Source organism: Oncorhynchus tshawytscha, unplaced genomic scaffold, assembly GCF_018296145.1.
Source record: "Oncorhynchus tshawytscha isolate Ot180627B unplaced genomic scaffold, Otsh_v2.0 Un_contig_2389_pilon_pilon, whole genome shotgun sequence".
NCBI lineage: Eukaryota > Metazoa > Chordata > Actinopteri > Salmoniformes > Salmonidae > Oncorhynchus > Oncorhynchus tshawytscha.
The window spans coordinates 308353-321933 of NW_024609777.1; the positions used below are offsets into that span (position 1 = coordinate 308353).

General features: G+C 45.1%; 1 protein-coding gene across 2 annotated transcripts in view; it reads right to left on the bottom strand.

The window, feature by feature from the left end:
* ttyh2l (tweety homolog 2, like) overlaps positions 1-12591 on the bottom strand; it is a 95128-nt gene extending 82537 nt beyond the window's left edge. The window contains exons 1-2 of one of the 2 annotated variants that reach the window (XM_042317922.1): positions 12159-12591; positions 2238-2410 (exon numbers count right to left, since the gene is read on the bottom strand). In XM_042317922.1, coding sequence (XP_042173856.1) covers positions 2238-2410; positions 12159-12287 — 302 coding nt within the window. In that variant the 5' untranslated portion in view covers positions 12288-12591. The remainder of the gene's footprint in view (positions 1-2237; positions 2411-12158) is intronic. The other variant, XM_042317921.1, reaches the window with a different exon arrangement.
* Between the last annotated feature and the right edge of the window lie 990 nt (positions 12592-13581).

Genomic DNA, 13581 nt, shown 5'->3' on the forward strand with positions numbered 1-13581 from the left:
AGGTCCTATAGTGATGAGGTGGGCAGGTCCTATAGTGATGAGGTGGGTCCTATAGTGATGAGGTCCTATAGTGATGAGGTGGGTCCTATAGTGATGAGGTGGGCAGGTCCTATAGTGATGAGGTGGGCAGGAGTGATGAGGTGGGCAGGTCCTATAGTGATGAGGTGGGCAGGCCTATAGTGATGAGGTGGGCAGGTCCTATAGTGATGAGGTGATACAGGAGTGATGAGGGGCAGGTCCTATAGTGATGAGGTGGGCAGCCCTGACAGGTCCTATAGTGATGAGGTGGGCAGGTCCTATAGTGATGAGGTGGGCCCAGCCCTACAGGTCCTATAGTGATGAGGTGGGCAGGTCCTATAGTGATGAGGTGGGCAGTCCTATAGTGATGAGGTGGGCAGGTCCTATAGTGATGAGGTGGGCAGGTCTATAGTGATGAGGTGGGCAGGTCCTATAGTGATGAGGTGGGCAGCAGGTCCTATAGTGATGAGGTGGGCAGGTCCTATAGTGATGAGGTGGGCAGGTCCTATAGTGATGAGGTGGGTAGCAGGTCCTATAGTGATGAGGTGGGCAGGTCCTATAGTGATGAGGTGGGCAGGTCCTATAGTGATGAGGTGATGAGTGGTGGGCAGGTCCTATAGTGATGAGGTGGGCAGGTCCTATAGTGATGAGGTGGGCAGGTCCTATAGTGATGAGGTGGGCAGGTCCTAGTAGTGATGATGAGGTGGGCAGGTCCTATAGTGATGGTGGGCAGGTCCTATAGTGATGAGGTGGGCAGGTCCTATAGTGTGATGAGGTGGGCAGGTCCTATAGTGATGAGGTGGGCAGGTCCTATAGTGATGAGGTGGGCAGGTCCTATAGTGATGAGGTGGGCAGGTCCTATAGTGATGAGGTGGGCAGGTCCTATAGTGATGAGGTGGGGGAGGTCCTATAGTGATGAGGTGGGCACTGAGGTGGGCAGGTCCTATAGTGATGAGGTGGGCAGGTCCTATAGTGATGAGGTGGGCAGCCCAACATACAGATCCAAAAAGGGACTCTGTGCTTGTGGCAGTGAGACAATGCACAACTGCACATTGTGAATGTTGCAAACCACAATCTCAGAGGACAAAGGATAACGCCTCAATGGACACTGTTCTGTGCACACCCAGGACACGTGAATAGATAGTGTAGGGTAATGTAGTCTAGTGATAGTGTAGGGTAGACAGTGCATAGTGTAGTCTGCTTTAGGCACAATGAGAGCAGGACTGTCATCAGGGAACATGGTTAGTCACAGTGACCTCAGTCCACAACATCCGGTGTCAAAGTGGATCAGGCCAAAGTGACCATCTGGTCTCTTCAGCACATCAGCCTGTGTGTGTGAGTTAATGAGGTCAGAGGTCAACTCCTGAATGTCAAAGATCACATCAAAGCCTTTACCAAGAACACATGAGGGCGGTCTAGGGTTGTCCAATTCCCCTCCTGGAGTTTCACTCCAACCCTAAACACTTTATTGGACTAATTAGCTGCTGGCCAGGACCTTGATTAGCTATACCAGCTGTGGTACATCACTATCACAGAACCAGAGTTGTAGAACCCTGATCGAGACACTAAAGGAGCCCCACATACTAGATTTGGTTTGCTTCTAGTGGAATTTGGCTAGGTGAAGCGAACGTCTGTGCCTTGCATTCTGCCTTAAAAGACCTTGGCTTGTAATTCTGTAATATAAGACAACACCTCTCACCATAGGATGAACCTCACCCGGGACAGACTGGAGAAAGGTCCCAGTAACACTACTACTGTAGTACAGTACTGTTAGATACAATCAGTTACAGTGGTACTACTCACCATAGGATGAGCCTCACCCGGGACAGACTGAAGAAAGGTCCCAGTTACACTACTACTGTAGTACAGTACTGTTAGATACAATCAGTTACAGTGGTACTACTCACCATAGGATGAACCTCACCCGGGACAGACTGGAGAAAGGTCCCAGTAACACTACTACTGTAGTACAGTACTGTTAGATACAATCAGTTACAGTGGTACTACTCACCATAGGATGAACCTCACCCGGGACAGACTGAAGAAAGGTCCCAGTTACACTACTACTGTAGTACAGTACTGTTAGATACAATCAGTTACAGTGGTACTACTCACCATAGGATGAACCTCACCCGGGACAGACTGGAGAAAGGTCCCAGTAACACTACTACTGTAGTACAGTACTGTTAGATACAATCAGTTACAGTGGTACTACTCACCATAGGATGAGCCCAGTGATGACAGCGGTCCAGGAGACACAGCAGGAGTCAGGCCTCTTGGTCTCCTCCTCCTCCTCCTTCCTGCAGCAGCACACACTGGTCAGGTAGACAGACAGCAGCAGGAGGCTCAGGACTAGTCCAGCAGCTGATATACAGGCTAGGAAGACCAGAGACTGGGGGAGGACGGGGAGGGAGGGAGGGAGGGAGGGAGGGAGGAATGGAGAGGGAGAAACAGAGAGATGAGCATGTTATAATACATTTATTATTGACTAATAACAGGAATAATACAACTGCCACACTGTGAGAACTTATTTGCAAAGCACCATTTCTTCAGACAACCAGCATTTATTATCATGTCAGGGCCTGAGTTGATACAAGCCATGTGATTGGTTACTGTGTAGAGTGACCCCACTCTGACGGAAAGGAAGACACTGGAATCAAGTGAGTCTAATATGAAAAGATATACTGGGTCAAAAGTCACATTTGTTTCATCAGTCATCATCACTAGAATGTCTCTGTGTGAAGCCAGAGATAGGGAGAGAGATAAGGGGAGAGAGAGATAGATGGGGGAGGGGAGAGAGACAGAGACAGAGACAGAGAGACAGAGAGAGAGAGAGAGAGAGAGAGCTGGGGGGAGGGGGTGGCTCGCTGAATACACCCCAGGATCGTATTCAGTAGGGTACAAAGTATTAAAAATACAAAAATGAACATGAAGGTTTCTCAGTGGACAAGTCTTGGTATTCCTTCTCTGTGTTATCAGTTTGGTGTTTAATGAACATGACCTGGTGTTGCTGGTTTAAGAGATACCTGGGGTCTAATGAATATGACCTGGTGTTGCTGGTTTAAGAGATACCTGGGGTTGGTGGTTTAAGAGATACCTGGGGTCTAATGAATATGACCTGGTGTTGCTGGTTTAAGAGATACCTGGGGTCTAATGAATATGACCTGGTGTTGCTGGTTTAAGAGATACCTGGGGTTGGTGGTTTAAGAGGTACCTGGGGTCTAATGAATAAGACCTGGTGTTGCTGGTTTAAGAGGTACCTGGGGTCTAATGAATATGACCTGGTGTTGCTGGTTTAAGAGATACCTGGGGTTGGTGGTTTAAGAGATACCTGGGGTCTAATGAATATGACCTGGTGTTGGTGGTTTAAGAGATACCTGGTGTTGGTGGTTTAAGAGATACCTGGTGTTGGTGGTTTAAGAGATACCTGGTGTTGGTGGTTTAAGAGATACCTGGTGTTGCTGGTTTAAGAGATACCTGGTGTTGCTGGTTTAAGAGATACCTGGTGTTGCTGGTTTAAGAGATACCTGGGGTCTATTGGACTTCTACTATTAACACGTGTCATTCAACACACACTTTTATCCAAAGAAACTTACAGTCATACTCGCCAACATGCATCCATTTTACATATGGGTGGCCCCGGGTCTCTGACCCACAACCCTGGTGGTGTAAGCACCACTCTCTACCATCTGATCCACAATCCTGGTGGTGTAAGCACCACTCTCTACCATCTGACCCACAACCCTGGTGGTGTAAGCACCACTCTCTACCATCTGATCCACAACCCTGGTGGTGTAAGCACCACTCTCTACCATCTGACCCACAACCCTGGTGGTGTAAGCACCACTCTCTACCATCTGATCCACAACCCTGGTGGTGTAAGCACCACTCTCTACCATCTGACCCACAACCCTGGTGGTGTAAGCACCACTCTCTACCATCTGATCCACAACCCTGGTGGTGTAAGCACCACTCTCTACCATCTGATCCACAACCCTGGTGGTGTAAGCACCACTCTCTACCATCTGATCCACAACCCTGGTGGTAAGCACCACTCTCTACCATCTGATCCACAAAGCACCACTCTCTACCATCTGATCCACAACCCTGGTGGTGTAAGCACCACTCTCTACCATCTGACCCACAACCCTGGTGGTGTAAGCACCACTCTCTACCATCTGATCCACAACCCTGGTGGTGTAAGCACCACTCTCTACCATCTGATCCACAACCCTGGTGGTGTAAGCACCACTCTCTACCATCTGATCCACAACCCTGGTGGTGTAAGCACCACTCTCTACCATCTGATCCACCCAGGAGGTCGGGCGTTAGTGGGGGAAACAGTACTGATCAGAGGCTGCTGGAGTTTCAGCTCAACGTCAGGTGACAAAGCCGCCTCCCTCTAAAACAGTCTTGTGATTCCCTGACTGAGGTTACCCTCAGAGCATGAATGATGGAGGGATAGCCAGGGTAGGAAAGGAGAGAGAGAGAGCGAGAGAGAGAGAGCGAGGGAGCAAAGCGCGAGAGAGCGAGAGAGAGAGAGAGAGAGAGAACGAGAGAGAGAATGAGAGAGAGAGAGAGTGAGAGAGAGAGAACGAGAGAGAGAGAGACAGAGAGAGAGAGGGGTATAGAAAGCAGAACATGGGGGGTCTACTGTAGCCATATGTCTTTGTTTTTGAGATTAGGAACGCCTGAAGTTTGTACCTTTCATTTCAATGAAAGGTGATGAAAGTGATCAAACATAGTGTACTACACAAGTACAACTACACACACAGCCATTTACACAAGTACAACTACACACACAGCCATTTACACAAGTACAACGACACACACAGCCATTTACACAAGTACAACTACACACACAGCCATTTACACAAGTACAACTACACACACAGCCATTTACACAAGTACAACCACACACAGCCATTTACACAAGTACAACTACACACACAGCCATTTACACAAGTACAACTACACACACAGCCATTTACACAAGTACAACTACACACACAGCCATTTACACAAGTACAACTACACACAGCCATTTACACAAGTACAACTACACACACAGCCTTTACACAAGTACAACTACACACACAGCCATTTACACAAGTACAACTACACACACAGCCATTTACACAAGTACAACTACACACACAGCCATTTACACAAGTACAACTACACACACAGCCATTTACACAAGTACAACTACACACACAGCCATTTACACAAGTACAACTACACACACAGCCATTTACACAAGTACAACTACACACACAGCCATTTACACAAGTACAACTACACACACAGCCATTTACACAAGTACAACTACACACACAGCCATTTACACAAGTACAACTACACACACAGCCATTTACACAAGTACAACGACACACAAGTACAACTACACACACAGCCATTTACACAAGTACAACTACACACACAGCCATTTACACAAGTACAACTACACACACAGCCATTTACACAAGTACAACTACACACACAGCCATTTACACAAGTACAACGACACACAAGTACAACTACACACAGCCATTTACAGAAGTTGACAAAAGTTCAGCCCATGGTCTGGAGTGTTGAGGAGTTAAAAATTCAAGAACTGAAATAAAAGCCAAATGGAACCATGGGGTTTTGGCCAAATATGGTTGACTCTCAAATGGCACCCTATTCCCTATATAGTGTACTACTTTTGACTAGAGCCCTATGGGCCCATGTTGTTTCTCCACACTTCTACCTGGCATGGTTTCATGACTCTAACAAGTTACTGTTTGTCTCCACAGAACCTTTGCTGATTCAATTTGACTGATCAAGTTATGGGTTCATGTTCTGACCACGGTCTTGACCAAGGTTTCAGATTCAGACAGGGCCGAGCAGCGGAAACTAAAGTATCATGTATTATTTCTCATCCTACCAGTTTCTAAATCAATTTAACTACCTGAATGTGGGGCTCCTGTGTGGCGAAGTGGTCTAAGACCCTGGTTTCATTCCATCACAGTGGTCTAAGACCCTGGTTTCATTCAGACTGTATCACAGTGGTCTAAGACCCTGGTTCCATTCAGACTGTATCACAGTGGTCTAAGACCCTGGTTCCATTCAGACTGTATCACAGTGGTCTAAGACCCTGGTTCCATTCAGACTGTATCACAGTGGTCTAAGACCCTGGTTCCATTCAGACTGTATCACAGTGGTCTAAGACCCTGGTTCCATTCAGACTGTATCACAGTGGTCTAAGACCCTGGTTCCATTCAGACTGTATCACAGTGGTCTAAGACCCTGGTTCCATTCAGACTGTATCACAGTGGTCTAAGACCCTGGTTCCATTCAGACTGTATCACAGTGGTCTAAGACCCTGGTTCCATTCCATCACAGTGGTCTAAGACCCTGGTTCCATTCCAGACTGTATCACAGTGGTCTAAGGCCCTGGTTCCATTCCATCACAGTGGTCTAAGACCCTGGTTCCATTCAGACTGTATCACAGTGGTCTAAGACCCTGGTTCCATTCAGACTGTATCACAGTGGTCTAAGACCCTGGTTCCTTTCCAGACTGTATCACAGTGGTCTAAGACCCTGGTTCCATTCCAGACTGTATCACAGTGGTCTAAGACCCCCTGGTTCACAGTGGTCTAAGACCCTGGTTCCCAGACTGTATCACAGTGGTCTAAGACCCTGGTTCCATTCCAGACTGTATCACAGTGGTCTAAGACCCTGGTTCCATTCCAGACTGTATCACAGTGGTCTAAGACCCTGGTTCCATTCAGACTGTATCACAGTGGTCTAAGACCCTGGGTTCCATTCAGACTGTATCACAGTGGTCTAAGGCCCTGGTTCCATTCAGACTGTATCACAGTGGTCTAAGACCCTGGTTCCATCACAGTGGTCAGACAGACTGTATCACAGTGGTCTAAGACCCTGGTTTCACAGACTGTATCACAGTGGTCTAAGACCCTGGTTCCATTCAGACTGTATCACAGTGGTCTAAGACCCTGGTTCCATTCTATCACAGTGGTCTAAGACCCTGGTTCCATTCCAGACTGTATCACAGTGGTCTAAGACCCTGGTTCCAACCAGACTGTATCACAGTGGTCTAAGACCCTGGTTCCATTCAGACTGTATCACAGTGGTCTAAGACCCTGGTTCCATTCCAGACTGTATCACAACCGGCCGTGATTGAGAGTCCCATAGGGCGGTGCACAATTTGCCCCGCGTCATCCGGGTTTGGCCGGTGTAGGCCGTCATTGTTAATAAGAATTTGTTCTTAACTGACTTGCCTAGTTAAATATAATAAATGTAACCATGTAAGTCATTGAGAACACATTCTCTTCCACACCAATGACGTGGAAAGTAAGATGGAACTGCTATTCAAACTCCTGTGGTAAACTCCTGGACCCAAACAAGAGTTCAACTGTAACAAGTCATTAAAGTGATCATATTCTGGGCTCTGACCTCAATCCCACCTCTCCATCTGAAATGGTCCCGTTGGTCCAGAAGGATGTGCCAGTAGGAGGAAGGTCCACGTTGTTCAGAACTGCTTTAGAAGATAATCTGACAGTGTTACCCATCATGTGGTCTTTAATCACAGAGGACAGACTACGGTGGTCTTTAATCACAGAGGACAGACTACGGTAGTCTTTAATCACAGAGGACAGACTACGGTGTTACCCATCATGTGGTCTTTAATCACAGAGGACAGACTACGGTAGTCTTTAATCACAGAGGACAGACTACGGTGTTACACATCATGTGGTCTTTAATCACAGAGGACAGACTACGGTAGTCTTTAATCACAGAGGACAGACTACGGTGTTACACATCATGTAGTCTTTAATCACAGAGGACAGACTACGGTGGTCTTTAATCACAGAGGACAGACTACGGTAGTCTTTAATCACAGAGGACAGACTACGGTAGTCTTTAATCACAGAGGACAGACTACGGTAGTCTTTAATCACAGAGGACAGACTACGGTGTTACACATCATGTGGTCTTTAATCACAGAGGACAGACTACGGTGTTACACATCATGTGGTCTTTAATCACAGAGGACAGACTACGGTGTTACACATCATGTGGTCTTTAATCACAGAGGACAGACTACGGTGTTACACATCATGTGGTCTTTAATCACAGAGGACAGACTACGGTGTTACACATCATGTGGTCTTTAATCACAGAGGACAGACTACGGTGTTACACATCATGTGGTCTTTAATCACAGAGGACAGACTACGGTGTTACACATCATGTAGTCTTTAATCTATCTATTAGTCTATAATTTAGCCCAAACAACTACCTCTTTCCCTACTGTATTTATTTATTTATTTATTTTGCTCCTTTGCACCCCATTATTTTTATTTCTACTTTGCACATTCTCCCACTGCAAATCTACATTTCCAGTGTTTTACTTGCTATATTGTATTTACTTTGCCACCATGGCCTTTTTGCCTTTACCTCCCTTCTCACCTCATTTGCTCACATTGTATATAGACTTGTTTCTACTGTATTATTGACTGCATGTTTGTTTTACTCCATGTGTAACTCTGTGTCGTTGTATGTGTCAAACTGCTTTGCTTTATCTTGGCCAGGTCGCAATTGTAAATGGGAACTTGTTCTCAACTTGCCTACCTGGTTAAATAAAGGTGAAATAAATAAATAAATCACAGAGGACAGACTACGCTGTTACTACTTACACAAACATACTAAACTCAGAGACAGACACACAGTCAGACAGAGAAGTGAATCTGTTAGCATCACACTGCCTCCATTGACCTGTCTATTCAGCAACACAGGTCAATACAACAACGTAAAGTAGTATAGAGGTACTACAACACACAACAGCAGCATTCACAAACAACCCCCACACAGAGAAGTGATGCTGCATGCTCACACAATCACCAGGCTGTGAACGATAACAGCTTTAGAAGATGTGGTTTACAACATCAGAGTCAGTAAAGAGGTGTTTTATGACATGTTTAGACTCATTTCTTTCCCACCTGTTCATATCAAATGGAACTTTTGTGTTTAGCTTTGAGGTACACGGAGAGAAACTCGAGCTGAAGTTATTTTCAAATAGGCACTTAGAGATGCCAAAAACATTTAACAAACTCTACAATACATACAATTCACAAGACAAAAATCTAATCAAGGCGATGCAAAACCAACTAAATTACTGCACAATACGTACATTCTAGAAAAACAGCCACATTCCTCAGGAAGTAGTTCCCCGATCAGTAGTTTAAATTGCAATTGGACGCTACGGGACTTTAATGAGGACCAGCCAACCTTTTTGATACAGGAAGCAGTGATGCGTATTAAAACTGTCGCCTGTTATAAAGCGAAGGGCGCTATGCTAGACGGCATTCACTGCCAGACTAGTGGCTGCTGCAATCTGGTAAATTGTGTCACCATAGTCAAGAACTGGCAGGAAAGTTGACTGTATAATCTGCTTCCTGCTGTTTAGGGAGAGGCAATATCTATTTCTAAAAATAAGAAGTCTACTTTAAATCATAGCTTTTTAACTAGCTCATCTGTATGTTTCTTAAACATTGAGTCTTTGTCAATCCAAATGCTCAGATATACAGGATATAGATGGGAACCTGATCAATGGGGGAGCTCATTTACAACATCTCATTTACAACCGCACACTGGCCAAGATACGCATATATAGTGTTATATAGTGGTAACCAGTGTTATGTAGTGGTAACCAGTGTTATGTAGTTATAACCAGTGTTATGTAGTGGTAACCAGTGTTATGTAGTGGTAACCAGTGTTATGTAGTTTTAAACAGTGTTATGTAGTGGTAACCAGTGGTATGTAGTGTTATAACCAGTGGTAACCAGTGTTATGTAGTGGTAACCAGTGTTATGTAGTGGTAACCAGTGTTATGTAGTGGTAACCAGTGTTATGTAGTGGTAACCAGTGTTATGTAGTTGTAACCAGTGTTATGTAGTTATAACCAGTGTTATGTAGTGGTAACCAGTGTTATGTAGTGGTAACCAGTGTTATGTAGTGGTAACCAGTGTTATGTAGTGGTAACCAGTGTTATGTAGTGGTAACCAGTGTTATGTAGTGGTAACCAGTGTTATGTAGTTATAACCAGTGTTATGTAGTGGTAACCAGTGTTATGTAGTGGTAACCAGTGTTATGTAGTTATAACCAGTGGTAACCAGTGTTAGTGTGGTAACCATGTAGTGGTAACCAGTGTTATGTAGTGGTAACCAGTGTTATGTAGTGGTAACCAGTGTTATGTAGTGGTAACCAGTGTTATGTAGTGGTAACCAGTGTTATGTAGTGGTAACCAGTGTTATGTAGTGGTAACCAGTGTTATGTAGTGGTAACCAGTGTTATGTAGTTATAACCAGTGTTATGTAGTGGTAACCAGTGTTATGTAGTGGTAACCAGTGTTATGTAGTGGTAACCAGTGTTATGTAGTGGTAACCAGTGTTATGTAGTTATAACCAGTGTTATGTAGTGGTAACCAGTGTTATGTAGTTATAACCAGTGTTATGTAGTGGTAACCAGTGTTATGTAGTGGTAACCAGTGTTATTAGTGGTAACCAGTGTGGTAACCAGTGTTATGTAGTGGTAACCAGTGTTATGTGTAACCAGTGTTATGTAGTGGTAACCAGTGTTATGTAGTAACCAGTGTTATGTAGTGGTAACCAGTGTTAGTAGTTAGTGTTAGTGGTAACCAGTGTTATGTAACCAGTGGTAACCAGTGTTATGTAGTGGTAACCAGTGTTATGTAGTAACCAGTAACCAGTGTTATGTAGTGGTAACCAGTAGTTATAACCAGTGTAGTGGTAACCAGTGTTATGTAGTAACCAGTAACCAGTGTTATGTAGTGGTAACCAGTGTTATGTAGTGGTAACCAGTGTTATGTAGTGGTAACCAGTGTTATGTAGTGGTAACCAGTGTTATGTAGTGGTAACCAGTGTTATGTAGTGGTAACCAGTGTTATGTAGTGGTAACCAGTGTTATGTAGTGGTAACCAGTGTTATGTAGTGGTAACCTCTGTGTGAACATCTCTGTGTGTGCCCCTGATCTCTGACACTGTGGCTACGTTCCAGGACGTCTTTATGCAGTCACGCTGCACATCTCACATCTCAGAACACTGCTATGGTGTGTAATGTGGCTATTGACAGGGTAAACAATTCTCCTGGTGTAGTGAGATATGGGGCTGTGTCTAGCAAGTGTCCTGGAGCAGGAGTACTGATCTATATAGGATCAGTTTTGCCCCTTAGATCACAATGAATAGGATTACATGGAAGGGACGGGGGGGGCTGATCCTAGATCAGCAATCCTATTGTGAGAAGCTTAACACATATTCATCTGTGGAGCACTTCTGTAATAAAGAAGGCAACCAGGAACGTGCCCAGTCTCAGACACTGAAGGCTGGTAACAGACAACCAACCAGCCAGATTGGCACTAGTTTGGCTACCAGTCTTTTTAGCTAACATTCCACTCCTTGCCACTAATTTGCCAAAGACAGGAGTGGAATGTAATGGCTTAACAGAGAAGGCAACCAGGCTAGATAGGCACACTCAGGACTTTGCAGCTGGAGATGTCAATAATAAAACGGAAGGTTATTTAATGTAATGATGTGTCCACTCTGCTCATATCTTCATTTTTGCTACGTCCTATTGAACATGCCACAGTGATGATAGGAGAGAATAGAGAGAATAAAGTGTGTTCACTTCATTAAAAGTTCAACTGTGCAGAGTTGGTCCTGATGGTAATACATCCTATCGCAATGTGGGAAATTACGTAAGAAAATTCAAAACAGTCTTCAGCTGGGGCAGCAGGGTAGCCTAGTGGTTAGAGCGTTGGACTAGTAACCGGAAGGTTGCAAACCCCTGAGCTGACAAGGTACAAATCTGTCGTTCTGCCTCCCACGGTTCCTAGGCCGTCATTGAAAATAAGAATTTGTTCTTAATAACTGACTTGCCTAAAAAAAAAGACAAATCATTTTCCAAATAAATAGTTAAATCTTTGAACAACAAAGTCGTTTCAAATCATTTGTCTAGATATGTGGCCTGTCAGTGAAGGTCTTTCAGTGAGCCCTCTCTCTAGTCTAGAAGAGAAACGTGGCCGCGCTTTACGCGCAGTGGGTAGTAGGTACCAACCTGCTGGTAGCTCGCCTCCCCGGGTCTGAAGGTGTTATCAACGGGCTGGAAGGTGAAGTTGAAGTGGGGGAAATTGTGCAGCCAGTAGGTCCACCATGGAGCGATATAGTCCAGCCGTGCCGTGGCCATTCCTTATTACAAAAAGTGCTTCTGGACCCTTAAAATCTTAAGGACTCGAGACCCCGTCAGTGTAGCCTAATCCTCGGTTCTGGACAAAAACAAATCATGAATCCGCGACTTCTTGTTGGAAAACACTTTACAATGTAGCGCAGGAGAATAAACAATACAAAACTACTCCCTTTGACTCTTTGCCCTCAGAACAAGGCATAACAACAGCTTTATCTCGGTATCTCCGTGGTCCCGTGTCGTGTTCTGCAGATAGACAGCTGTTTTAACTTCTCGGAGGCGCATTCACGGGTGAGCTCGTTCCAGTAGAAGCCGCTTTTTCTGACTGGACCGCGCGCGACGCGCACTCATCCAAGGCACGAGACTGACTGACGACAGCGCTCTTCAATACACAGCGCGCGACCGGTTTTAAACCATTTACAGCTGCGGTCAAGAAAGTATAACCTAGTGGAAAATGACATGGCTACAGTGAAGACGATGCGGTTAATACATTGAGGTCATGAAATTAAATATATAATGATGATGATGGTATTAGAATAAAACCCATAGGCCATCTCATATCTGTAAAAAAAAACTGCTGGTTATCAGAGCAGAATATAATATCTCATGTAATCCGACGGCTAAAACTGGATAGAGCACTATAGTAGGCCATTCATGAAAGGCTGTGGATTGTGTGTGTGGTGTAGGTTCTGATAATGCCGGTAAGGCTGGCAAGCATTTGAACGGAGGCAGCGCTAGGCCTAAACGTGCTACGTGGTCAATCTGTCGTCTGTATTGGCCGTGCAGTATTTACGGTGATAATTTAGTTTTTTAAATTTAACTAGGCAAGTCAGTTAGGAACACATTCTTATTTACAATGACGGAAGACGCGCGCTGGGACAATTGTGCGCCACCCTATGAGACTCCCAATCACGGCCAGATGTGATACAGCCTGGATTCGAGGATTTGAACCAGGGACTGTAGTGACACCCCTAGAACTGAGATGCAGTGCCTTAGACCCCTGCGCCACTCGGGAGCCCGTAATAGGGACTCTACAGAAGTCAGGACCCTCATACTTCTTGCGCTTCACGGAGCAGTTGTGAATGAAGTGAGTTTGCATGTATACAGGACCTCCCGGCCGCCCCCACACCAATGTGACCCTATATGGAGCCCACCGCATTGTTACAAAATTTGGGAGGCTCGTGGCGATGCGGTACAGAGTTCAAGTTGCCCTCTGCAGTATACGTTGTCTTTCAGTTACATTGGTGAATTTGACAAAATAATTGAATTCTGTTTCGCAGCCCATGTGGGAATTATT